Source organism: Zonotrichia leucophrys, chromosome 6 (assembly GCF_028769735.1).
Source record: "Zonotrichia leucophrys gambelii isolate GWCS_2022_RI chromosome 6, RI_Zleu_2.0, whole genome shotgun sequence".
NCBI lineage: Eukaryota > Metazoa > Chordata > Aves > Passeriformes > Passerellidae > Zonotrichia > Zonotrichia leucophrys.
In genome coordinates this window covers 2,865,349-2,890,367 of record NC_088176.1, presented here as the reverse complement: position 1 = coordinate 2,890,367, position 25,019 = coordinate 2,865,349, and the positions used below count along the sequence as shown (strand labels likewise).

The 25,019-nt window shown below is 44.0% G+C and overlaps 1 protein-coding gene across 3 annotated transcripts in view; it reads right to left on the bottom strand.

Annotated features, from left to right (window-relative positions):
- The window catches only part of ADAM12 (ADAM metallopeptidase domain 12), a 189,062-nt gene that overhangs the window by 20,971 nt on the left and 143,072 nt on the right, over positions 1 to 25,019 (bottom strand). For all 3 annotated transcript variants that reach the window (XM_064716729.1, XM_064716730.1, XM_064716728.1), the window contains exons 12-14: positions 9,528 to 9,705; positions 3,495 to 3,584; positions 1,940 to 2,135 (exon numbers count right to left, since the gene is read on the bottom strand). In XM_064716729.1, coding sequence (XP_064572799.1) covers positions 1,940 to 2,135; positions 3,495 to 3,584; positions 9,528 to 9,705 — 464 coding nt within the window. The remainder of the gene's footprint in view (positions 1 to 1,939; positions 2,136 to 3,494; positions 3,585 to 9,527; positions 9,706 to 25,019) is intronic.

The window sequence follows — 25,019 nt, the reverse complement described above, 5'->3', positions numbered from 1 at the left end:
CATAACACCTGTCTCATAAAGAGAGATGGAGCCTCCATGCCCGGCAGTGCCCATATCAAACAGCCCCAGGAAGGAAGGCAGGAAAGAACCAGGGGATCCCAGGGCTGTGGTGGAATTGCTGTGTTGGGAAGCAGACCCAGCAAGGAGCTGCAGCAGTTCAGCTCCCTGACCTTTAGAGGAATTTTTTCTCAGCCACTGAAACCATTAACAGCCTGACCAAGTAACTTTCCACAGCATGGGAAACTGGTACAGGAGGAGATTTTTGCTTTCTACAAGAGGAAATGTCTCAGTGTGCAGGGATTATGAGTCCCAGTGTGACTCAGGCTGGAGGCTGTGATTGTCCATGGCTCTGTGAGCTCCCAGCAGCTCCAGGACACGCGTGGGATTGGGGAGTGGAGCACAGCACGCTTTGCTCCACGTGAGGAGCTCAGGTCTGAGCTGGAACCCTCCTGAACGTGCTCTGATACCCACGTGGCCAAGCTGACCTGCTGTCTGCACCACTGGGGCTGCTGCCTGAGATGCTTTAATGCTCTTTTAAAGAGAGATTGCAAAAAGTCCATGTTCTCTGGGAAGGAAACAGAGAAATTCTTCAGTAGTGTTTTGGGGAGGGTTCTGACCAAGGGAAACATCTGTGTGCCCTTATATTGATGCAGAGGTTTTGGAGCAGAGTTAGAGATGCTGAATTGAAAGAAGATGGAAATATTAGTTTAAAAGAAATAATTACACCTATTTCTAAGTAATCCTTCTCCTTACGAGAAAGGGTTTTTCAAATTTGAGCTAGAAGGTCAGAGATGCTGCAGGAGACACGATTTGGATTCATACCAAAATGCTGAGTTAATACTTGCATTTCAGTGCAAGGGTCACAGGGCTTTATAGAAAGGTGAACAGCTTTCCTGGGATTCATGTTGAGAACAACTCAAGAACTCATGTTACCAGACTTCTGCAAAAAGGGAGCAAATTCCCACGGGAGAACAAACCCCTTTCTGCTTCAGTGCACACCCTGCTCAAAGCACAGCCAGGAGGCAGTTTCCAGGTGACACCAGTTAATAAAACACACACAATGATCCAGGAGTCTCATGTCAGTGTCAAAAGCTGAGCCCTGGCTGGGGATGGAGCAGACACATCTGTTTTGCAGATGAGCTGTTTAGAGCACAGGAGGAAGCTCACCCAGCAGCCTGAAAAGGGCTGTGATTTCAACCTGCCAGGAGCGTTCAGCACCTTGTGGGGTGACACCAGGCCGTATCAAAGTCAGGAGGAAATGATTTGTCTAAGATCACCTATCTATTTGCAGTGTGTTGAGCAAGAGCCTCATTACCTCCTGCTGCAAGAAATGAACACGACAGCAAATCAAGGCTGGAATGAATCACCCAGAGATTCCCCCATTATTCCAACAGCTACAGATTGGTGCTGCACCCTCCAGATCTTTATTCCCTCCCCCAAGCCTCTGTCAGACCTGTGTCCCTGTGCTGGTGATGCCTTGTGCAGGCTGCCCTAGAGCAGAGGCTGGGCAGAGCTAAAGAACAAAGCAGGGATTTATCCAAAGCATCTCCTCCATGGATCCACCTTGGGCAGCACCAGAGCCCAGCCAGGGCTGCACCCAAGATGAACCAAAATGGCCCCAAAATGCACGGCCGGGCACGGGCTCTGTCCCTGGGATCAGTTCTGCTCCATTTGCACCTTGCAGTTCATTGTCCCATCCCAGCTTTAGCCCAGGCAGTCCCACCCTGCTTGTTTTTCTCTCTCCAGCCCACGGGGTTTGTGCTCCTGGGCTGGGATTGGGATCATTTGTCCTTGGTGCCCAGCTGGAGCAGGAATTGTTTTGTCTCCCTGCTCTGTGCACAGAGCTCAGCATCCCTGATGTGAGCCCAGACCCACACACTAAAGCAGCACAGAATGGGAAACATAGGAAGGCCAAACCTGAGGCCACTCTGGCACTCACCTGGGCCCCAGAGGGTGATGCACTGCTGCTCGTGGGTCTGGCAGATGCCATTGTAGCAGTAGCCATCCACCCCGTGGCACGCGTGCCCGTCGTGCAGGTACACGTTGGCCGGGCACTGCGCGCTGGCCCCCGTGCAGAACTCGGGCAGATCACAGGAATTGCTCGACTCTCTGCAAGAAATCCCCGCTGGTTTGAGCTGCAAAACAAACAGAACTTCAGTGGCTGTGCTGTGCCTGGTCAGCCCTGCAGCACGGGAGGAGATTTCCCCCTGGCACGGCCCCAGCTGGCTGCACAGGACAGGGCAGGGATGGCAGAGCTCTGAGTGCAGGGTCTGAGCATGCTGGGAGGCTGTGGCAGCCAGGAGGCTCAGATGAAACTCCACACATGGCTCAAGACAGAAGGCAACCCCAGCCCTGATGTTTGCAGGTTGCTCCTTCATCGTGTCTGAGCACAAGAGCTCTGGAAAGGAGGATCTGGTGCCCTGGGAAAAGTCAGGTCAGAGACCTTTCCACCCAGGGCAGCTGATCACAGAACACTGCGCTGTGTTAGGGCTCAGGAAGCCACCAGCACACAGGGCTGTGGATTCAGATGCCCAACAATTCACAGCTTGGAAGGTTCAATTCAATGATCTTAAATAGATCTTGAATGTTAATGAATCTATGGAATTACATTTCCTCCTGGAAATGTTGTGATGGGCATCAACATCTCCTCAAACTTAGTCACACGATTAACTGTTTGTGCTATACCAATTTCCATGGAAAATGATATTTTTTTTGGAATGTGCCACTCTGAACATTCACATCTCAACAGCAGCCACAAAAGTTAGGTGTGTTCTGGGAGCAGAGCTGAATTTTAATCACATTGCCTTTGGTAAAAAGCAAAGGACACGGAGATAGATTGATTTTGCTAAAGAGCAATTCCTGGCTGTGAGCATCCCTTGCTGCTCCAAGCTCATAGGTTGCCACAGACAACCTGCTGGATGCTTTATTAGCCCACAGGCAAGGGATGGTCTGAGAATTCAAGCAGGTAAATGCCTGTGGTAAGTTGGCTTTTATAGAGTGTTAGGAGACCACAACAGCTGATGATCTGCTATTAAAAATACATATGCTGTTGATAGAATTAATAATTTAAGAGCCTTCCTCCCAAAAAAGAGGGTTAAGCATTTAATGACTGCTTGCCAAGTAAGAATGAGAAAAATTAAAGCACACAAAAGTTCATGAAAAAGAAGTTTTGCATGACCAGCTGAAGGGGCCACAAAAAGCACAGAGACTATTTAAAAAGAAGATCTGTTGATCTGCTCCTTCAATAATTTATATTTTGGGAAATTTTTAATTGCTCACATGACACACAAGTGTCTTAATGCTTATCAATACCAATTTACCTCTCCTCCATCCTTGCTTTGGGAATTTTCTAATTGCTCACATGACACGCAAGTGCCTTAATGCTTATCAATACCAATTTCCCTCTCCTCCATCGTCGCTTACTGCACTGAAGCAGGGAAAAATGCAGAATTCTGCCCTCCCCACCCCAAAGAGAGACATTTCCCCAGGTTCACCTGGCAGTCCTCGCAGCAGAGCCCATGTGCACACACTGCTCCTGGGTTCAAGGCACAGGTGGTGGCATTGCAGCACGGGTTTGTGCATTCCTGCATGGATTGGAGGGTACATTTAGAGCAGACAACGTGCAGTCACCATGAGCTGTAAATCAAGAGGCTGCCTATAGCTCTGCCAAGAAAAGCTGGGCACGAAATCATGAATTATGCATGAAATTCGACAACCTGATCCAAACAGCCTTGTCTGCCCTCAGATTCAACAAGCCCAACAAGTGTAGTAAAACCAGAGGAGCTGCTGAGGAGGGCTGGTTTATTCCAGCTATGGATCTAATCCCAAATATCACAAACAACCCGAGCACGCTGACACCAACCCAGATAGAGCGCTGGGGTGTACAGGAATCAGTGGAATGACTCCAGTGCCTCCAGAGAGGATCCAGGAGCTGCTGCAGTTGCTGAGCATCACGACCACAGCTCTGCTTTGTGCAAGCTGCTGGCCAGGCTCCTGCTTGGATGGAGGCTGGGGCTGCCACAGAGGAACACAACGACACGATTCCATGTAATCCCTTATCAGAGCACACCAGTAATAGAGCTGTGAGATATGGAGTGGGCATGAATTGCAGCCTCTCTCACTGATACATCCCAATTTCACACTTGTGGATTAGATGGTGCCGTGTGTGGGCTCCTGCAAACTTTATTGTCAGGAGAACGAGCTCGTAAGGAGCCTCAGAAAAGAATGGATTTGTTTTTCCAAGATAATGCCCACAAGCTGCAAGTTACACCAGCTGAGCTGGAATCTCATCTCTCTCACAGAAATAGAAGCAGATAAAATTGCTCTTCAGCTGTGTTAAGTCTGTTTGACTTAGCAAGGGATCACTGACAATAGAGGCAACACAGGAGGAATGAGTGGGTTAGAGTGATGCTCTCAGCCTCTTGTTACTTCCCTGGCTTCTGAAAGCTTCCCAACTGACTCACCAGCACAAACCAGAGGGATTCTCAGCATTTCACTGTTATTTAGGTATTATCTTCCTGGATGTACAAAGCCAACTGTGCTCTGAAGCAGAGGAACAACTTCCTGCTCCTATTTCTGATCACCGGAAAGCAGCAGGCTACAGAAATATTCCTGTGCAGCTGCTGTGTGTCAGGAGTAACATTCCTCTTCTGCACAGAAGCACATTTTATAAATTCACCTCAGAAATAATCTGAGATAAGCAGGGGGGAGCGTCAGTCCCATTAAGGTCATTTTGAAGCAGTCAGCTGCAATACCCCATCCTCTGGCCCCACAGCAGCATTCCACAGGCAGACTGGGATAAAGACACAGCTCTTGGAGAGGTGTTTCAGCAGCCTCTGAGATTTCCAATTGCTGCCTCACTTATTGCTCGTTGTAGGGAATGAGCTTGGTAAATAGTTTTTGTGCCTGGGCTATCAAATTGTCAGGAATGATTTTAACATAAACAAGCGAAAAAACAAGCAAGGCTCACCAGGCTTTGGGAGGATGGAGGCTGCCACCTGAAAGTACTGCTGTGCTGGAGTTTGTTGTTGTTATTATTATTAGTTATTATAGATAACAACAGCAATGATGGGAGGAGGTTTCTCAGCGTGGCTCTCCTGGCTCTTCAGAGGAACCAGAGCAGCCCAATCCCAGAACAATTCCAGCCCCACCTAGGTGATGTCAGGCTCTGTCCTGTGGACAGGACACCTGGATTTCCCCCTCTCTTTTCTAGGAACACAGGTCAGGCCCCACTGGGACAGCCCATAACCCCTCTGTCCCTGTGTCCCCCTGGGAGCAGCCAGCAGGAGATGCTGAAGGACATTGACACCTTCCCATTCTTCTGCCTTTCACTTGGCTTTCCCTGGGCTGCACAGGCATTTTTAGCACCTGTAAGAGTCAGAGTAAAGGAACTCACAGGTAACCCACACAGTCAGGGGAGCAGCTCCTTCTGCTTGTTTGGAACCTGCCATTTTCTAACTTCATCTGCTCATTTCTCATGGGGGATGATCTCTCCTCTCTCACCCCTTCCATTCCCCTCATGATTTTATCAGCTTATGCTGCATTCCCCTTCATTTTCTTCTTTTCCAGCCAGAGCCCTTTAGAAACTTTGAACCACCTTATTGTTTTTCTCTCAATCTTTTCTCACTCTGCTTTATCCTCCCTGGGATCAGGGAGGGGTAGGGAAAACCTGCACAAGCAGTTTCAGGCGCAGCAGATTTATAGAGGTCTGCTGGTGCTTTGTTTTGTTTTCCTATTTCTCTCCTAGTACTCTCTAACAGCCTATTTACCTTTTAGACCACTCCTGAGCACTGGGCTGACATTTTCATGAGACTATTTATTGCAATATGAAGTCTTGTTCCTCCATGGTCAGAGGCAGCTCAGAGTCCATCATCTTCTTTGTGTTTTTGGAATGTGCATCACTCCTCAGCGAGTCCCATTTCTCATCCTAATGCCTGTTCCAGCAGCCTCAGAAGGTTTCTCTGCAGTCCTTCACAGCCAGTTTTCATCTCTAGCAGCCTAACTAATACCATCAGCAAATTAAAGACTATTCCTCTTCCCAGGCTCTTTATGAAAATGCTGAGTTGTGTAGTCCCAGGACACATCTCATGGATACAGCACAGCAGATCTCCTGCCACTGCATGAAATGGGTGATTTACACCTGGTTATATTTCTCATCTTTTAACCCAATTTTTGCCCATGCAGTTTTCTCTCCTTTACAGCTGCTCAATCTCCCAGAGAAGCTTTGGTGAAAGGTTTGGCCCAAAGCCTCTCTGAACCCCTCACAGGCTGCAGTGACAGCCCTGTCCCTTTCCATCCACTTGTTGAGCCCTTCAGAGCCCTGTGATGGATTTCTAAGACAGGATTTTGTAAGATAAGATTTTGTAAGACAGGAGTTCCTGGCACAAAAGCCGTGTTGACTCGTCCCTGGCATGTCACAGCTGTTTGGGCACTCACTGCTAATTACATTTGGAAGTAATTTGTCTGACTTCTGAGTTAGCAATTTGTAGTTTTCTGTTCCTCCTTGCAGCTGGTTATAAAAGACACATTTTCATCTTTCAAGCACTGAGGATTTTTAGTTCTCTTCATTCTTTTATCTTTCTATCTATAATTTACATTAACCCTCCTTCCACGGACACTGCAGCACATCAGGCATTTTTGGTCATATAGACTAAAATTGTTAGGAACATAAAATCATAGAATGGTTTGGGTTTGAAGAGACCAAAAATCATCAATCCCATGTCAGGGACACCTCCCACTGTCCCAGGTGCTCCAAGTCCCAATGTCCAACCTTGGGCACTGCCAGGGATCCAGGGGCAGCCACAGCTGCTCTGGGCACCTGTGCCACTCCCCACCCTCACAGAAGAATTTAATCCTAATATCACTCATTCTTGGGATGCTGCAACACCATGGACAGAACTCACTGGGCAGTGAATTAGTAACTAATCACACAGGTTTTCTGGAGCCAATCCCAAATAAATTTAATTGCAGCCAAGCTGCATTTTTTTTCCAATATAACTAAAAAGGCAAAAAAGACAGAAAGAAGAGGCAAATCAAGGCAGTGCTTGCTGACATTAAGTGGCTTTGACTTGAAAAGGTATCACAGACATTCAGAAATGAAAACAAGAAAGATAACAGGGTTACAAAGACATTTGCAAGCTGCTTGCACTCTATTGACTTTAAACAAGGAGATAAGGCTGCTTCCTCCACCCCTGTTACCCTCAAGAGTGAGGGAACTGTCAGGAAATCCTCAAGGCTTGGCCCAGCCCAATGCACTCCACAGCAGGATGCAGCAATATCTTGCTGCTTTAACTGCCCCCATCTCTTTTGTCTGTAGGTCCCTGTTTATCACAGGAAACAAATCCCTGATCTGCTGCTGCCTTTAATTCACATAATCAGAGAGAAGTTCAATAAAGCCAATGAGGAGGGGATGTAAAAGGGATAAGGATGCCAGCTCGGATATTATTTGACCCCCAGGTTTTGCCTATCTCCTGCTGATGAGAGGAGTCCTCTGACACATTCACTAAACTAAATGGAACAATCTTTGAAGCAGCAGCAATCTGTTTGGGAGGCAGCGATGGCTATTTCTGTTGGGAGGTAATTGGCTAGAGGAAAAGAAAAATTCTACAGGGAAGGAGGAAAGGTCTTGCACCTAAAACCTGAAGCTGCAATGAAAAATACCTGGCCAATATTAATATTTCTATTTATATAATTCTGTATACATGGATAGTGAGGCCCTGGCACAAGGTGCTCAGAGCAGCTGTGGCTGCCCCTGGATCCCTGGAAGTGTCCAAGGCCAGGCTGGACAGGGCTTGGAGCAGCCTGGGATAGTGAATAAGTGAAATGGCAGGGGGAAAATGAGATTATCTTTATGGTCCCCAACCCAAAGCATTCTATGATTGCACAGTTTCTATGGTTATGTTGACATAAACATAAATAATTAAATATAAACTTAAAAACTGTTATAAATATAAATTTGAATGTAAACAAATACAAATATAAATATAGTTACAGATATAAATATAGATATAAATATAAATGTAAATGTGGCTTCTCATTGACGGAAACAAACCTTCAACTAACTCACGTTTGCTTGAGAAATTCCAGCCAAATTCTCAAACTTCCTTTGAGTTTAGCTAATTAGCTAATGCAGAAAGGAACTTCTAGGAACAGGAGGTCATGGCCAGTGAGCTGGACAAGCCAGAGTTTGCTCTCTAAGGATGAACTGAGCACATTCTTAACCCAAGCCCTGCTTGAACTTCCCCATCTCGAATGCCCTCGAGGCTCCCTGCCCTTCTGAGACTCTGAGGTTGGAGCTGGTGGGACACAAGCAGAGAAGGCAGAGCTCTGTTTTACACCAAACCAACCCTCCACTGCCAAAACCCTGCAGGCAGGACATGAGCAGCATTTCCCAGGTGGTGTCTTGTCACTGACATATTTCCTGAAAAATAACCTTTGCCAGGGTTTTTCTCCTGAGAAGCTGAGAGGCCTCAGAAAAGAAATGTAAACAATATTTATCTGATAGTGTGGAATGTGGTCTGGAGACGGTTTAAACCAACAGGTGCATCTTTGATTGGCTGCATGTGAGTTGTTTTTACCTGATGACCAATCCTGGTCCAGCTGTGTCAGGACTCCGGTCAGTCACAAGATTTTATTATCATTACTTTTCTTTGCTGGCCTTCTGATGCCTCCTCTCTCTTTCTTTAGTAAAGTTCTAATATATCATTTTCTTTTAATATAATATATATCATAGAATAATAAATCAGCCTTCTGAAACATGGAGTCAAGATTCTCATCTCTTCCCTTAACCCTCAAACACCACCACACACGCGTGCCCAACAAGAGGTGCAGCAAGTGGAGATGAGAATTGTTTTAATTCTATAGTTTTATAATTCTATAGTTTTAGTATATCATTTTCTTTTAATAATATATTCATAAACAATAACCAGCCTTCGAAATGGATCAGATTCTATCTCTTCCTTAACCATCAAACACCCCACACATGCGTGCCAACAGAGTGCAGCAAGTGGAGATGAGAATTGTTTTAATTCTATAGTTTTATAATTCTATAGTTTTAGTATATAATTTTCTTTTAATATAATATATATCACAAAACAATAAACCAGCCTTCTGAAACATGGAGTCAAGATTCTCATCCTGGGGACCCTCAAACCCCACCACACACACATACCCAACAAGAGGAGTTAAGAATTGTTCTAATTCTATAGTTTTATAATTCTATAGTTTATAGTTTTCTTTTAATATAATATTTATCACAAAACAATTAACCAGCCTTCTGAAACATGGAGTCAAGATTCTCATCTTTTCCCTTGTCCCTCAAACACCAGCACACACACGTGCCCAACAAGAGGTGCAGCAAGTGGAGATGAGAATTGTTCTAAAGTTTAATAATTCTATAGTTTTAGTATATAATTTTCTTTTAATATAATATATATCATAAATAATAAATCAGCCTTCTGAAACATGGAGTGAAGATTCTCATCTCCCCCTCGTCCTGGGGACCCTCAAACACCCCCACACTGCCTTACCTCGGGCTCCCCACAGTCACACTCCTCGCCATCCTCCACGTAGCCATTCCCACACTTCTGGCCACCAAAGGACTCCTTCACCTCAGGCAGGTTAAACAGGCACATCCCCACTCCTTTCTCCAGGCTGTTTTCCAGGTCCTTCCTGCTGCAGCTGCTGAAGACCATGGGGAATGGATAGCTGGAGAAAAAACACATGGAGACAAAAGGAAGGCTGTTATAGGAGATGAAAACCTCTCTCCGGTCACACTGGTGACATTTTAGCACATCTGTGACTCAACCAGAAGATTGTGTTCACTTTTTATCTCACAGAATTGAAATACAGCAGTTCACTGTGAAATTGAGCTCAACCAATTAATAACAGTAACAATAATAATAATGATTTCTGACTATGAGTACAGGAATTTTCATTTTTTCACTTCGATTTGTAGCTGCTGTTGAGGATTAGAAGTGTTCACATTTGAAATTCATTTTCCCTCTTTTGCTTAGGGAGTTATAATGCAAATGATGATTATGAGCCTAAAGAAATGCTGGGTTTGCAAGTAGTATCCTGCATTTGCAGGACTGCAAAAGATCCTAATCCTTCTTGGAAAATTCAGCCTCAAATGGCAAAATTTATTCATCTTGCTCTGCAGAATGGCAAACTTCCTCCTCTTTTCAGGAAAAAAAAAAAAGACTAAAAGAAAAAAAACCCCACTGTTACTCGATAAGAGCTTGCTTCTGCAATTCATCAAAGCTGAGCTGGGAAACTGCATGATTAAAGCAAAGACAGTTTTTATTTTAAATCAACAGGACTGTAAAAAATTTTCAATATTATATTATATTATATTATATTATATTATATTATATTATATTATATTATGATAAACATATTATTTAAATAATAATTTTAAATCAGCAGGCTGAAAATATTCCTCTTTGGAATTCGCAGTGCTGAGTGCAGGTTGGGCCCTGCTTTGCAGACCCGCTCCTTTTGCAGAACACCCAGACAGTGAGAAAAAACAGCCCCATGCAGCACAAATTCCAGCAGGTAATTGCTGTTTTTCTCTGGCAGAACTCAATTCCATTTCTGCTGAGCAATGTTTGCAGTTTGCCTCACGGATGAGGGACCAAGTGACACCAGGGCCTGGCTGATGGCGCAGTGTCCTTGGTGCCTCGAGGAGCTGGAGCAGAGGCCAGAGGGAGTTCAGAGGAATAAAGTGCAGATTTATTGAGGTGCCCTCAAAGGCCACACCCTGGCAGTGCCCAGATGGCTCCAAGTGGAAGCAAAAGAGCTTGGGCATGAGATCTCACATTTTTATAAGTTTTAGTCCATTTGCATATAGGATTAAATGCCCAATTAACAGCTTCAAATGATGAAGTTTCATCCTCCTTGCTTGCTTTTCCACCTTCCTCTTTTCACATTGTTCATGCTTTGGGCCTGAAGTTTGAGGAGATTGTCCTGGAGCCTCCAGCTAGAACAGGATTGTTTTGTTTCCACCACCCTGTGAAATATTCCAGTAACATTTCATATAAAGCTAAAGCTGCACACCAAAAGAGAACAGAACAACTCAAACCCAAGGTATCATCCTGCTGTGACTGCTCTGGGCTGAGATGGAACCAGAGCCATGGAAGAGTCTGGGCTGGAAAAGGACTTGGAGAGCATTTCATCCCACCTCCAGGGGCACCTTGCACTAGCTCTGGGTGCCCCAAGCCCCATCAGCCTGGCCTTGGACACCTCCTGTGGCTGCTCCATCCATGGATTCTCTGGGCAGCCCCTGCCAGCGCCTCCCCACCCTGACAGGGAACAATGTCCCCACATCTGTCATGTTCACATTGAATTACACTGAATCCATGTCACAAACACGGTGTAAAACAGCTTCTCCCCTCAGACTGATACCTTTGTCCAGCAGAAACTCCCCATTTCAGCAGCTCAGGAGCCAACCTGGCCATTCCACTTTACTCACTGAGTGCTCCGTGTCACCCACGTGCCATTAGGATTGTTATCTTTGCAGACAAACAAGATAACAGACAGAAATTCTGCCCTGCTGAACTCCAGACTTCCATTAATCTCCTGGTGTTTCTGATACCCTCAGATGAAAAGCTTGTTTTGGGAATGATGATGCCCCTAGGTCTTAGAAAGGGATAATTTCTATTAAAAAGAAAGAAATGTTTGGCAACTACAACTGCAATAGAGCTTCCTATGCTGACATAAGGAAGTTAATTAGGATCTTTTAGAAGGTTATGGATACATTACAGAACAGAATATATTTTGTGCCTAGTTAAAATAACCTCTTTTACAGTTTCTTTTGCAATAAAACAGCCAGCTCATTGGAAAAGAACATAAACATGACTCTGAAGAAGAAAATAATTTTCCAATATCACTATAGGGCTTGTCAAGTTAAACTAAACAGTTTTGAGTTTCACTGACATATGACTTCAGAAAGCTAATAGGCATCTCCATGTAATAAGCTGATTGCTGGAAAATATCAATGTTTCAGCAAAATGACAGAGTCTAAGATAAATAAAGAAATTTCAGAATAGCAGGAGGTAGGAGCCAGGCTGCTAGCTGGGCCCCAAGGGAGGACAGGGAAGGTACTTGGAGTAATGGAACAGAAAATAAAGGCTCTTGGAAAACTACTGACCATTTCATATTGAGCAATTGGAGATGTTCTCAACAGGGCACCACAAACTTCTGTCCTGCCCTGAGTGTGACTGGGAAGAAACCTCACAAAATTCTGTGTACGAGACTGTGAACAAGCAGATGGGTGCACATTCCTGCCAAACAGCAGGAAAAACCAAAGAAACCCAGACACACCTGACTGAGAAATCCTGATGGGGGCTTGATCAGACAGGGCCCTCACATCAAAGTGTGAATAAATGAACACTGCATCATCCAGGCAAGATCCTGCTCTTCAGTGGCTCACCTCTGATATCCACTGGGGTGAGACAAGGAGACACACACCTCTCAGGGAATGAAATCCACTCACGAGCACAGTTAATGCAGATTTCCATGTGACACCTCTCAGCCACACACAGATCATGATTACAGCTCGCCAGACAAAACTGTCACTGTGTCAGGGCAGCTCCTTGGCACCCCTGGATTCCCAGGAGCACTGGCGTGGATGTGAGGGGTGTCTGTCCATCAGCAGAGTCCTCTCTCTGTGCCAGAGGTGGAACTGTGTCATTGCTGATGAATGAGCTTTATGTTTCCCCCCAAAGGAACTTCAAGCTGTTTCCTATTTTGAACCCAGAGATCCATTCATCTTTGGCTTTTCCTGCTCCTGACACTGATTTCCTCAGCTGACATCAGTGCAGCACATGGCACATGATGACATTTCCTGAGACGCTTCTTCTTTACCAAGTAATCCCCAAATAAAGCAATAAAAACCCAGAAATAAACCCAGCTGGTGGAAACAGAGACACTTCAGGGTAACCACACCATGCAGGAGAAGATCCCACATTAATTGGTGCCAATTGGTATTCCATTGGAAACCTGACTGATCTTTAATGTGATATTCTGATACACAACCAGTCTTCTTTTCTTGTCCAATAAAGTTCCATGTAACAGCCACAGCACTTGATTGTTGTGATTTTAGGCCGTATTTTGTCTGTCTTTGCAATTTGAGAGCTGTTTCATCAGAAGAATGAAATGCCTGGCAGATGGGATGGGAAGGGAAGTCAGAGATATCAGATGTCAGCAGTGCTCAAACCAATGTTTGAGTGGATCTGGAGCTCGTGAAAAATGCTGAAGGGATGGGGATGAGAAAGGAATTCATCCTCTGAACAAATGCAGGAGCTTCCTCCCATTCCCTGTGAAGAAGCTTCTGATCTCACCTGGAAGGAGCTGCCTTAGAGGGGAGAAGGAAATGGGGTCTCCACAGTGAAGTCAGCCCTGGACCTGTCTCCAGGATTTCAGTGATGCCTAAACAGGGACGTTTGTGCTTCCTGTGGTAGCTCAGACACTTACTCTGTTGGAAAACCAGCTCATAAATGCCATGGAGAACATTCCAGAGGTGAAAAATTCATCAGCAGTCCTTATACTCCATTCATCTCCACTCAAGACATTTTCTGTTACAGATCCTTATTTCTTTTTACAGTTGGAAAGAAAAAGGACACTTCAGTCCAGCCTCACTCTTATTCCAAAATGCTGTGTCCCATGCATTTTTCACACTGTCTGAATCTCTAGATTTAATACACAATGGATCATTTTGTCAAACTGTTCTGGCTGTGGGTACAACTCAACAGAACTCAAATTGTTCCCAGCACTACCATCAGTCTCCTCAGTGGCTTTACAGAGAGGAAAATCACTTCAGCCTTTCTGACCCTCTGGAATCCACAGCATTCCTTGGTGTCTCCTTGGTGCTTTAAAGATGTGTTTAATCCCCAGCAACAAATATCCCAGTTTCCAACAAAAATAGCTTTGCTGCTCCTGCAAATAAGACCTTCACAGTTGTCAGAGGATCCCTGGTAATCGATTCCTTGGGAAACAGAGCCTGGGCTTGTCCCATTCATTTATATTTCAAGCACTCCAGCCCTCCAAATGCCAGGTTCCTTTAGGCAGCTCTGCATTTAGCCTGTATTAGATGGCTCCCTCCATTAACTAAGTGAAGTGGCATCAGCACTCTGTCAAGTCCCATTTAAGAAGAGAGGATTCTTTGTTCCAGCACCTCGTTGTCCAGCACAGGCTTCTTTTCTTTTTTATGAAATATAAAAGCTCATCTCCGTCATCTCCATTCCAGAGGAATTCCCCTTCCTCAGGGGCTGGATGACAGGAGAGCTCAAGCACAGGAACTGAGCCACTGCCCCAGAAAATTACAGGCTCAGGAGATGAGACAGGCAGAGCACTGAGGAGAGAGGCAGTGGCTGCTGATCCGGGCAGGTCACAGCAGATCTGTGATCGCTGCTCAGCCTGGGATGTTCCCATTCCTGCCTTCCCAATGCTCAGCCTGGGATGTTCCCATTCCTGCCTTCCCCATTGCTCAGGCTGGGATGTTCCCATTCCCGTCATTCCCACTGCTCAGGCTGCTGGGATGTTCCCATTGCTGTCCTCTCACTGCTCAGCCTGGGATGTTCCCATTCCCACCTTCCCAATGCCCAGGCTGGGATGTTCCCATTCCCACCTTCCCAATGCTCAGGCTGCTGGGATGTTCCCATTTCCACCTTCCCAATGCTCAGGCTGCTGGGATGTTCCCATTCCCGCCATTCCCACTGCTCAGGCTGCTGGGATGTTCCCATTCCCACCTTCCCACTGCTCAGGCTGGGATGTTCCCATTCCCACCTTCCCAATGCTCAGGCTGCTGGGATGTTCCCATTCCTGTCATTCCCACTGCTCAGGCTGCTGGGATGTTCCCATTCCCACCCTCCCCATTGCTCAGGCTGGGATGTTCCCATTCCCGTCCTTCCCCCTGCTCCATCTGGAATTTCCCTGGAGGAGCAGTGCCTTGAGCTGGGGGAGACCCAAACCCCTCCAGCTGCATTGCAGCAGCACCTCAGGAAAGCTGGAACTCCTTAGGTTCCTCCAAATCCCGTCTGTCCACACCTCAGAACCTCATTCCACCTCCCCTGAGCTCCTGCTCCATAAAACACCACAGATTTGTGTTTCCCAGACACTCACACAATAATTCTCTCTCCATTCTCTATCCATTGCACAGCATGATAAACTACTGGCTCACCATATCCTAAAATCATTTTGATTATTATGATTATCACTTTCCAATCTCACTTTCTATTTCTTATTCAAGAGCTGCAGGATTTTTCTAAAGGATCTGATTTTTTCTGTCCCAAATATTGATGTACACACACCCAGACAGACACTATATGTAAATGCACATCTATTTATAGGGCTCCACACATCTATTTATAGGGTTCATTTCTTCCAGTTCACATCACAACCTGATTATTCAGCATTATGGCAATGTTTATACAGAGCCTTTTACCAAAAGACCCTGAAGTGGTTTACAATTATTCACTCAATTAAAATGCACAAGAGCCCCAAAGAGCTCTGTTAAGTACCACCAGACCTCCCTCCCTGAGGTAATATGATAATTCGAGATTATATTAATTTTAAAAGGGACTTTTTTTTCTCTGAGCATGCTTATGGAAACAAGTGTTGGCTAGCTAATTTCCAAAGATGCAGAAAACTGGGACTGAACTTTGCCCAGAATTCCCGAGAACCCAAAAAATTCCTGAGGGGCCATAAAATTCCCCAAAATTTTTTGGGAAAAAAATGGAATTTTTCCAAAATTCCTGAGGGGCAATACCTGGAAATAGCTCTGGCACCAGCTGTGCTTTTTAGGAGCATGAAGGGGCTTAAAGACAAGAGGAGTGCTGAGTCAGAAATTCCCCTGGTCCAACACCTGAATTTCCAGCATTTTCCATGACAACACCTTGACCACCACAGTGACTTTGTGTCTGTCTCGACCCAAGGACCCTTTGAGATTCAAAAATATGAATATTTACTCTCCTTAATCTCCAAAATTCCTGAATTTTGGCCCACAACTGGAGGAGATGAGCAATGCAGACCCTTTTACTGGAGTACGGAGATGGGAGTTCGAGCTCACCCTTGTTCAGACTCTAGAAAATGCCAGACACGGAAATACATGAATTTTCTGTTGCATATCCCAGTTTTACATAAAAACATAAAAATGAGGGGGGGGAAAATTAAATTAAAGAATAGAGATAGGGTTGTTTCTGGTAATACAGGTGTGACTGAATTTTCCATGGAAAAATGGCAGCACTAGAGGGAGAAACCCAAAAATAAACCTCTGGAAAGCAAAAACTCAAGCAGCATAAATGTTTCTAGACCCAGGGAGGTGTTGATTTCAAGGAACTGTGACAATTTTCCAGCCTCCTCTTAAGTCCTGATCTAATTGACGTAATTCTTTTGCACTCAAAAGCATCCCCTTGGTTTTAACCTTCTAGACTTTATTACTGCTCTCCAGCTTTTGAAAACAACTTTTTATGGGCTCCTGAGAGAGATGAGCCTACCAGAATAAAAGTGAATTTGCTATGAGATGACATTTTTTGACACTCCAGCTCTTCTGTACAGCAAGTATGTTAATGAATTAGTAAGCATAAAGAACTTCACAGAATTAGGTGTCAAGCAGGAGATAAAATCCAGTTTTCTTTGATATTGAAATAGGTGTTCAGATACTACAGATCCCTTCATGTATCAAGTTCTGTCACTACACGTTATTTCCTACACCTCACGTTTTAGTAGCAATTGTTTCAAATTAGACAAGCGCCAAAATGTGGAAGGACTTTTTAATCTATTAATTAGACAAGTGCCATATTATGGGAGGGCTTTTAATCCATTATTTAAACAATGTCTTAATTTCTAAGTACTTTTGAGGGAGAAAGGCACAAATGCAGTTGTTGACCCAACCAGCACAGTAAAGGGGGAATTAAAGGTACCTGCAGATTTTTTCACACCTAAAGCTTTTGCAAACAGCAAATTGGGAAAATTAGGAGGAGGGGGGAAGCTGGAGGAGCCTTTGGGCTCTTGGAAGCAGCACAAGATATCAGTCTGATATCTTTGCCCAAGATATCAGTCCCAGTGCTGATGTGGCACATCTTTCTCAGATGATTTGGAAGGATTTAGCTAAAAATGTAGAGTGGTTTTATCTACAGATAAAGCATTTAAACAGGAATTTTGCTTCAAAAGGTAGAGGATGTCTGACAACCCACACTTATTTTCCTAGCCTATTTTTCCCTGCCTTGCTTCTCTTTTAGAGTTTTAATCCCTGGAGCATCGATAAAGTAGAGCACAGAATTGGGCCATGCAGTTAGAGATGACATCAAAGCTCTTCTGTCTGGGTTCATGGTCAGTGACTGCAAAACAAGCCCAGACTTCTCCTGCAGCTTTTGTCACCCTCACTGTGTGGTGGCTGCTAACCCTTCCAATAAATAACTGGGATATCTCACACTGGTGCTCATTTAATTGATGTCTGCTTGGAGCCTTGTTGTGCTACAGTGGAATTTCCAGGCTTATTGGAAGGAAAGCCTTTCCAAGGAAGTGTTTAAGCTTTGCACACAAATGCCTGAAGTTTGCTTTAATTTTCCCCTGGGGACAGTGCAGATTCCCAGAATGAATTCCAGCAATCTCCCTTCAGGTGCCCAGACGGGACTGACACAGCCCCAGCTGGGGCTTGGCCTCTCCCATCGCACACAAGGTGCAATTTTAACTACCTGGGATATTCAAAAAGGCAGATTTACAACTCCGAATGGGGGGCTTCAGGGCAGAACAAATGCCTGGATGGTTCCCAAAAATCCATCCTGCAAGGCAACAACACTTAATGGCTTTATACAGTATAGACTGTTGTGGCAGTCACAAAACTGCCAAATAAAACATTATTAGCAGTTACTTTCCCTTTGACAAATAGATGGTCAGGGAAGTTTTTTTCTTGGAGGAGAAGCCTGTTGTGACTTTCCTTTGTGTTCTGGGGGTGAAGCAACACTAAACCAATTTATCAGCCCTGACAGGATCCTGACTCTGTGCTGGAGTTATCTGCATTGCAAAAGCTCCATGGGAATTGAACTCAGACAACTGTTCTTCCTGTTGGAAACCAGACAGCCAAGGCAAGGAGCTGGAATCAGTTTGAATTTGCCTCTGGCTCATCTTTTGCTCTGTTTCCTTTTAGACCACTACCTCATTAATAAAAATTTGCCGGATTGCTGAGAGTTCAGGTTTCACAATCTACTGCTCAGAATTTGAGGCTGATCCAATGCTGACTGCAGGAAAAGTCAGAAAGCAAGGCAGAGCAGAGGGAGGGATGAAAAGGCCAGGTCAGGTCTGGTCCCAAGCTCAGGAAAAGCAGGATGCAGACACCCTGTGCCTGCCAGCAGCTCCCAGCAGTGAAGGAAAATCTGGATAAGGAGCACAAGCAGAGTGCCCTGAGTTTAAATTCTGTCACACAAAACACAAAGTCCTCAGCATGTGACGAGCAAATAAAGACAAATGGTCCAGACCAGTGCTGGAGATCAGCTTCCTGCTGATTTCTGATTAGGGAAAAGGTGCTTTGGTTAGCTCCCAACATGATTTTACAATCTGCTTTTGTTCCAGGCTGTTACATTCTAATTTTCTCCCTTGAAAAACCTTGGAATTGATTTTTTTTCCATGGGCCAGGAGCAGACAGGGATGAAAAAAAAAAAAAATTATCTGATTTTGGGAATCAGATTGATGGAAAGAGCAGTCATAAAGATGGTGCTCAGGAGATGGATTTGGGTGAGCAGATCAAATGACACCAATTAAGGGAAATGGACCCAAAATAGGGCTAAACCCAACCAGGAGAAACCCAGGCCAGGGAGAAGGAATTTCATAGGAAATCCTGAGTTGGAAGGGACCCACAAGAACCCCCCTGGCACAGGCAAACCCCAAGGATCAGATCTCTGGATGGAGAAGCTGCTCCCTGGGAAGAGCAGGAGCAGAGAATGAAGTGCATGGAAATGCCACTGGGTGAGATGGGGGTGCTGGAGAAAAGAGTCTGAGCCTGCAAAAAGCTGGGAATAATAAATACCTGGGGGACAGGCTCATATTGATTTCACTTAGCATCTGTACTGCCCGGGCTCTTAATAAATCACGACTCCAAGACAGCAGGATCATGGCTAAATTTCTTGTTCTTTGGGAAGATCCAAAGGAAAGATAAGTGAGGAAAAACATTGCCAGAAATTAGTCTGAATTTCCCCAGAATTCCCACCTTCCCTTCTTCTGTTATGAGAAAAAAGCTCTTTATGCCATATCACCTAAAACTCCTCAGATGAGGGGAAATGGAATTCTTAAAAAAATCCTAAATATATAACATAGATATATATAAAATGCTAAATATATATACCTTGTAATATAAATATATCCTTACTGTTATATAAATATATGACAAAGAATCCTTTTTTCTACCTTCCCCTTTCTTTTTCACAGAGCTGGAACAAAATAAAATTAGCATCCACACTGCATTTATTTCATTATTTTAAGCCATGAGGACAGGATGGATCCAACCTGATCCAAGACTTAGGCATCCTTAATGAGCAAATTAAAATTTCACTCACAGGAATGAAAGACTTTTGATAAATCTAAAACAACCCCACATGGATCCTGATGAAATCCTGGCCTTATTGAAGCCCATGGGAGTTCTCATCCCACTCTGGATTTCTCACCTGGTGGTGGTTGGCTGCCAGGGGTGGGGATGAACACAATTTCCATGCTAAAGGAAAGAAGAAAGGCTCTCCAGGACACCAAAGTTATTTCACCTGTTCATTTTTAGTGCTTTTACTCTAAAATAGGGGGTTTCTCATCTTAACCCACCACTGGGGCTGCATCATCCATTTACAAAGGCTGAAGTGGAGCCTCCCTGCATTGCTGCCACCAGGAAAACGTGCCCAGCTCTCCCTGGCAGGCTTTGACATCAGAAAAGATCAAGAATGACTTTGCAGGAAGGAATTGTCAGGGTAAAATTTTCAGCTTTTTGCAGGCACAAAGGGCTCTGTGATCCCCATGCCAACTGTGGCAAATGCAGCTGTGGGCACCAGTTAATTACAGGGATTCACCAGTTAATTGCAGGTCCACAGCAGCTCCTGCAAGTGCTCCTGGGCACACAACACATGCTCAAAAAGGAGCTTTCATGGGACCTGAAGGATTTGCCCTTTAAGGCATGTTCCCATTTCCAAGCCAGGAATTTGGAATTCATTAACACCAATTAAAACTGGACACTGGGTGCTTAATTCTCCATGCACTGCTCTGCAGATTTATCCCTGCAGGTTGAAAAGTTTCAGGTTTGTTTTTCTTCTATTTTTCTTTTTTTTTTTTTTTGATGAAGCAGCCAAGATAAAGGGAAATGTCCTGATATGATTTGTTCTCGTGGGTCATGGCAATAGCAGCACTGCAGGAGAAGAATGCCCCTCTCAGAGCTGTATTTCCTATGGATATTACAGCAACAAGACAAAAGGCAGCTGAGCTCTCTCGTCCCAGCATCCAGGCCAGGAAAAGTGGATACATCTCGTGGCAGAATCCCTGCTTGTCCTTAAGTATCTGCTATAAATAATCACACCAGGAGGAAAATGTGCTTTCATTGGAGAAGTCACCTCTCTCCTTGTCAGCTTCACTTAAAGCAAAGTCATGCCGTCAATCTGAGAGTTCTCCTTCAGAGTACACCAGCAAAGCCAATTATTTTCCCTCCTAACAGCACATCTACTGAAATGGGAAAGACTAAACTAAATAAAAAGCAATTATCCTTTTTCTTTTTCTGTGTGCTAATTGTTAACAGTGACCCACTCCTGCAAAGGGCTGGGAAAAATTAAATGGATTTCAACCAACGCTACTAATTCTTCAACACAGATCTTATTTATCACAAAAATTAAATATATCTGCCAGGCATGGAAATTATTAACAAAAAAAAAGAAGGCCAAATGCACTGCAGACGTGGGGCTATTTGGAGTGAAGGGAAAGACTGACATAAATCTATTCTGTAATCTCGTGGCTGTTTCCTTCCTTTCCAAAGGAAGGACCAGAATGCAATGTACTAAATTACTGGGGCAGAGGGATATGTTGCTTAAGGATTTTTTTCAAAAAAAAGAAAGCAGTTGCACTGCTGGCACAACAGACCTAGCTCTGTCACAAGTAATTTATTACATCAGTATATCAACTTTATTAAAAAAAGAAAAAGACAACAAAGAAGTCTGTCTTTGTGCCGAGCTCAGCTCAGACTGGTTTGGGAACATAAACAGCTTCAGAGTTTAATTAGAAACTGTTTACATCTGAAAGATAATTTCATTTTCCTCAAATTGTAACAGAGGTAATTCCAGATAGTTCTGCTGACTCTAGAGTTTAATGGCTCTGAGCTGCCAGACAGAAAAATGCAAAGTGAGGTCTGAACAGCTGAAAACCGACTGAGAGGGGTCAGGGAATTCTGTGCTAACTACTAATGCTTTGATTATCTAACATTTAACAGCTCTGCAGCTCCAAGATGCTGCAAGACGTCTACAAGAAAAAAAAAGAACCACTCAGTAGACTGAAGTGTCCTTTCCCACACTGTTTCTGATTTCTTTCCCATTTCACCCTGACCTTTTGTCTTTTTTTAAGCTTTATTTATTTGGGTTTTTTTTTTTAATCTGGAGAAGTGCTGGAAAAAGTGTTTTTCCCTTCAAGTGGATGCTGTTTTCATGGCAAACCTGGCTGTGTGCTGGAAATCTCTGGAGGGTGGATATTTTCACATCTGGAGACTCCAGTTCAGCCTTTGAATGACCAAAATGAGGGTGACCTTATGTTCTGCTTCCCTGAGATCATTTTTCAAAAAGGAGAAAAGTGACTGAAACTAATACTTAATACAACAAATGGCACAAGTGATTAGTACTTTCCCAACTTGACCTTAAGAGGTTTCCACTATGTTCTATTTATTTAACTACATGTTTATAAAGTAGTTAAATAAACATTTTTTTTCCCCGTGGCGGTTCAAAAATCAAACAAAAGCAGATGACAAAACAAGAAGGCTTATAAGAAGGAGAAAATAAGAGTTTGGGAAGAGGGAATTCTGCTGCTGGACTCTGCAATTACAGCTGCACCTGAATGCCAAAGCTGCTGCCAGCCCTGCCCTTGCACTGAGCACCAACTCCAGAGAAATCTTCAAAGTCCGAGCCCTTACACCAGGAAAATCAGCAAGACCTTCCAGAGTATGGAACAAGCAGGAAGGGAAAACAAATAAAAGCTATTCTAGATGTCCCTGATAATCTATTTGCTACCACAGAAGCTGTCAATAGAGGGGAGCCAATAAAACCAGCTTTTCCTTGCCAGCAGAAATGGGTGTTTACTTATAAAAAAAGCACAAACTAAAGTGTGATATACCCCTTCATTGAAGGCAGCACACAAAAGCAAAGCATCACATGAACTCCTCCTCACCTGCAGCAGAGCTGCCTTTCAAGGATCATTTTCCCAGATCCCACAGCACAGGAATTGGCCTCTGAATATCAAATGTTGTTTCCTGAGCTCATCCAGGGATGCCTGGATCACTCCACAGCAGATCCATGGCCCAGCTCCTCCCCAGGGAGGCAAACAGGAATGTTCACATTTGCTGCAGCTCCTGTGCAACTCCTGGTGCCACTTGGAGCTCCTCACACACATCTGCTACTCCTGCTCAGGAAAAAGCCACTCTGTTTCCACTTAAATATTTTATCTCACCTTAATTACTGCTGATGTACTCAGTGCTCAGTGCAGAATATCTAATTGCTCCTGGAGGGAATTAAAACCCAGTAAATGCTCAGGCTCTTTTTCAGTGGTACCTGCAAGAAGCCCACCTGATGGTCCTTCCCATGGTTAGTTTTCTCCCATTTCTCCTCAGCAGTGCTTAATTGGAGTAATTAGTTTAATTTGGGATTGTCACTCAGCTGAGTCTTAACAGATCCCCTTTGCTCTCGCTCTCATTCACAAATAGGCAGCTTCCCATTGTCTCCCTGCTTTAATTCTAACATAAAGGTTTGAATTTTACTTAAAACTTTACTGATAACAGCAGGATTTTTTTGGGGACTGCTGAGAAAAATGTCTTCTCCAAGTTACAGCAGTAAATTAACCCATATTTTTCTATGTATGAGTTCTACTCTGTGCTCTTTCTGGGTTCCTAATTGGTTTCCACCCCCAGACCCTTCCTCCAAAAACTCAATAATTAAAGTGAAATTTTGTACTGAAAGGCAATTAATCAAAATTAGCTGTTCTTTTTTTTCCTATGAGGCACCATTCCATAAAAATCCTCTGAAATAATAATCTATAGCTCAGAGGTTAAATTGATCTCATTTCTCCTTTTTTTCTATTTATGGTCATCACTACACAAAACAGGAATTTCCACCAGCAGTGTCACAGCCCAAGCCCCACTTCCCTGTAACACTTACAATAGTATTTATCTGAGTAAATTCAATTTAAAATCTGAGAGAGAAACAGAGTGATTTTAAATCCTAGCTGTGAAAATTGGAAATGGGAACACAAGATTGAAGGTAAGAACAGGGAGGAAAAAATGCAGGCAGAGGGGTTCAGTTCATTCTTGACTTTCCAAAAGGAGCATCACACAGAAGGAACAGGACAAAGGGAGTTGTTGTGAGGGGAGGATCCTAAAGAAGCTGCTTCCTCCTTCCTGTGTGTCATCAAGGGGTGGAAATCAGAATATGCCTTGGAAAAGAGGAAAGCCAGGTCTGCTGGGGGTCTAGACTAAAATAAAAGTTTCCCAAGAGATTTTCTTTCATTCAGAAGTTTGTTAAGCAGGTATCAATAGCCACGCTCTCTCACACATCAGATTTTCCACTTCTTGAATATCTACACTCATTACACATCCTGAAACAATAGCCCACCCAGAATTTATACTTTCCTAAGTATTTTAAATTATTTTGCATTTATTTAATCTTTTCTCCATCATGGGCTTTGAGGAGAACCTTCCAGATGAATGTGAGGTGTTCCATCTCATCATAAATGTACAGAGAAAGCAGGGCGGTGTAGGGCTGAGAAAATCTCCACCATTCCCATACCCAGGTGCAAGGGGATTGGAGGGGAACACCCCAAAGCAGCCCTTTCCCCATTTTCCACCAGCCTGTGGTGGCAAGGCAAAGAGAGATGGAACAAATGGCTCTGTCCTTGGAACCATCTCCATCAGCCCTGGCTGGGATGATCCAGCAACAAGAAATGAACTTGGGAAGAGAAAATGCTTCCACCAGGGGCCAGTGAAAATGGATTTTATTGTTGGTATTGGCCATCCCAAAAGTAAAATGGTATTTTGTTATTGCAGGAATTAGGCATCCCAAAGGGAAAAGGATATTAGGTTATTGAAGATATTGGGCACCCCAAAGAGAAAATGGTATTTTGTTATTGCGAGGGTGGGAATCCCAATGGGAAAAGGGTATTTTGTTATTGCAGTATTGGGTATCCCAAAGGGAAAAGGGTATTTTGTTATTGCAGATATTGGGCATCCCAAAGGGAAAAGGATATTTTGGTATTGCAAGGGTGGGAATCCCAATGGGAAAAGGGTATTTTGTTATTGCAGTATTGGGCATCCCAAAGGGAAAAGGGTATTTGGTTATTGCAGGAATTGTACATCCCAAAGGGAAAAGGATATTTTGTTATTACAGGGGTGGGAATCCCAAAGGGAAAAGGGTATTTTGTTATTGCAGTATTGGGTATCCCAATGGGAAAAGGGTATTTTGTTATTACAGGGGTGGAAATCCCAAAGGGAAAAGGGTATTTTGTTATTGCAGGGGTGAGCATCCCAAAGGGAAAAGGATATTTTGTTATTGAAGATATTGGGCATCCCAAAGGGAAAAGGGTATTTGGTTACTGCAGTATTGGGCATCCCAAAGGGAAAAGGGTATTTGGTTATTGCAGGAATTTGTACATCCCAAAGGAAAAGGGTATTTTGTTATTGCATATGTTTGGCATCCCAAAGGGAAAAGGATATTTTGTTATTGCAGGTATTGAGCATCCCAAAGGGAAAAGGGTATTTGGTTATTGAAGATATTGGGCATCCCAATGGGAAAAGGGTATTTTGTTATTGC